This window comes from Dendroctonus ponderosae, unplaced genomic scaffold (genome assembly GCF_020466585.1).
Source record: "Dendroctonus ponderosae isolate FM_Combo_2020 unplaced genomic scaffold, Dpon_F_20191213v2 Dpon_F_20191213_8, whole genome shotgun sequence".
NCBI classification, from domain to species: Eukaryota; Metazoa; Arthropoda; class Insecta; order Coleoptera; family Curculionidae; genus Dendroctonus; species Dendroctonus ponderosae.
The window spans coordinates 12,097,878-12,099,237 of record NW_026019016.1 but is presented as its reverse complement, the minus strand read 5'-3'; the positions used below and the strand labels follow the sequence as shown (position 1 = coordinate 12,099,237).

The window sequence follows — 1,360 nt, the reverse complement described above, 5'->3', positions numbered from 1 at the left end:
ATCTTGCGCCACCCTTGCACGAAACGACGATCATTTTTCTAATTTCATAGATAACAGAAGACTGTATTTTTTCTACAAAACCCCTTCTGACTTTAAAACTGGATCCGCCCCTGCTGGGAGCATCCAGTTCTTTCCCGCTAGTTTCTGTATCTCGTCTCACCATCTTAGCATGGGCTGCCTCTGCTTCTCTTTGTTCTTGTTAACATGTGATGCATCATCGTAATTAGAAAAAAAGCTTAATTCAAACATGTAAAAAGCCAAAAATCGGCCATCATAAAAAACAAAGTTGAGGATGATTGTCTAGAATCCATAAGTCGGATTTTAAATACAACATCGCTACGTAGGAGAGAAAAAGTTCCAATGATGAAGTATTATTCATCTTAAATTTCCGCGCCAAATAAGCTAAGGAAAAAACAAAAACTAATTTTTCGAATTTCGGTTATTTCCGGATATCTTTAGCAAACTAGTTATTTTCGGACGTAGAATACGTGGTAAAATATACCCTCATGAAACACCTTGCATACATATACGCAAAATAGGAACATCTGCCTTTCTGTCCCCTTAACTAAATAACTACTTTATTTTAGCCTCTTGAAGAGGATGTACTTCTGATATGTGGTTTCCTCCAGATTAGAAATGTATTTCAAGTTTCCAACCACCTCAATTTAATACCTAATTAGTTCACTAATTAGAACAGCTTTTCTATCAGGTCCTCTATTTCAATTGCGTTTAAACATGATTTAATAATTTAGCTCTCTTTCAGGTTTACGAGGTTCAACTAAAGGCAACAGAGGGTTTGTGCAAATTAATTCTCGATGAACGGATATCGTCACCTATAGTGATTTCGAGATTGATATTGAAATGGTGCAATCCTGTTATTGATGGTTAGTACAAAGATTTTACGTAGGTATAGATAAACAAACTTAACTTATATAGAGAAAAATATGATAAATCGTATGAAAGGGCTTTAAACCCTCAGTTCCAAGAAAAGTTGCGCTTTATTGGTAAATTTCTAACTTTTCTCCTAAAAAGTATTCTAACTTTTACTTCAATTAGCCAATTTTAATACAGGGTGATTCAACATTTGCGTCATTCCTCTGGGGGTGTTTTAGGAGTACAGGAAAAGTAGTAAAAAAATTAATTGTTATTAAAGACTGAGATATTTGCAAAAAAACTCAAACTCAAAAATCAGAAGGATGGCAACAATGTTCCTCAAGGTAATTTGGCTAATTAACATCATGTAAAAACCTGTTGCTTCGTAATTATTAAAAATTCCGGTAACCATGGAAAAATACAGAGTGACAATAAGATAGATATGCATAAGTTCTATATTGTTGAGGCGGATTCGTTTTTTACAAAC

The 1,360-nt window shown here is 34.1% G+C and overlaps 1 protein-coding gene across 2 annotated transcripts in view; it reads left to right on the top strand.

The window, feature by feature from the left end:
* The window catches only part of LOC109536166 (condensin complex subunit 3), a 15,457-nt gene that overhangs the window by 10,963 nt on the left and 3,134 nt on the right, over positions 1-1,360 (top strand). For both annotated transcript variants that reach the window (XR_007282122.1, XM_019902259.2), the window contains exon 14: positions 764-884. Coding sequence is in view for 1 of the 2 variants with exons in the window: in XM_019902259.2 (XP_019757818.2) it covers positions 764-884 (121 nt within the window). In the remaining variant the exon portion in view is untranslated. The remainder of the gene's footprint in view (positions 1-763; positions 885-1,360) is intronic.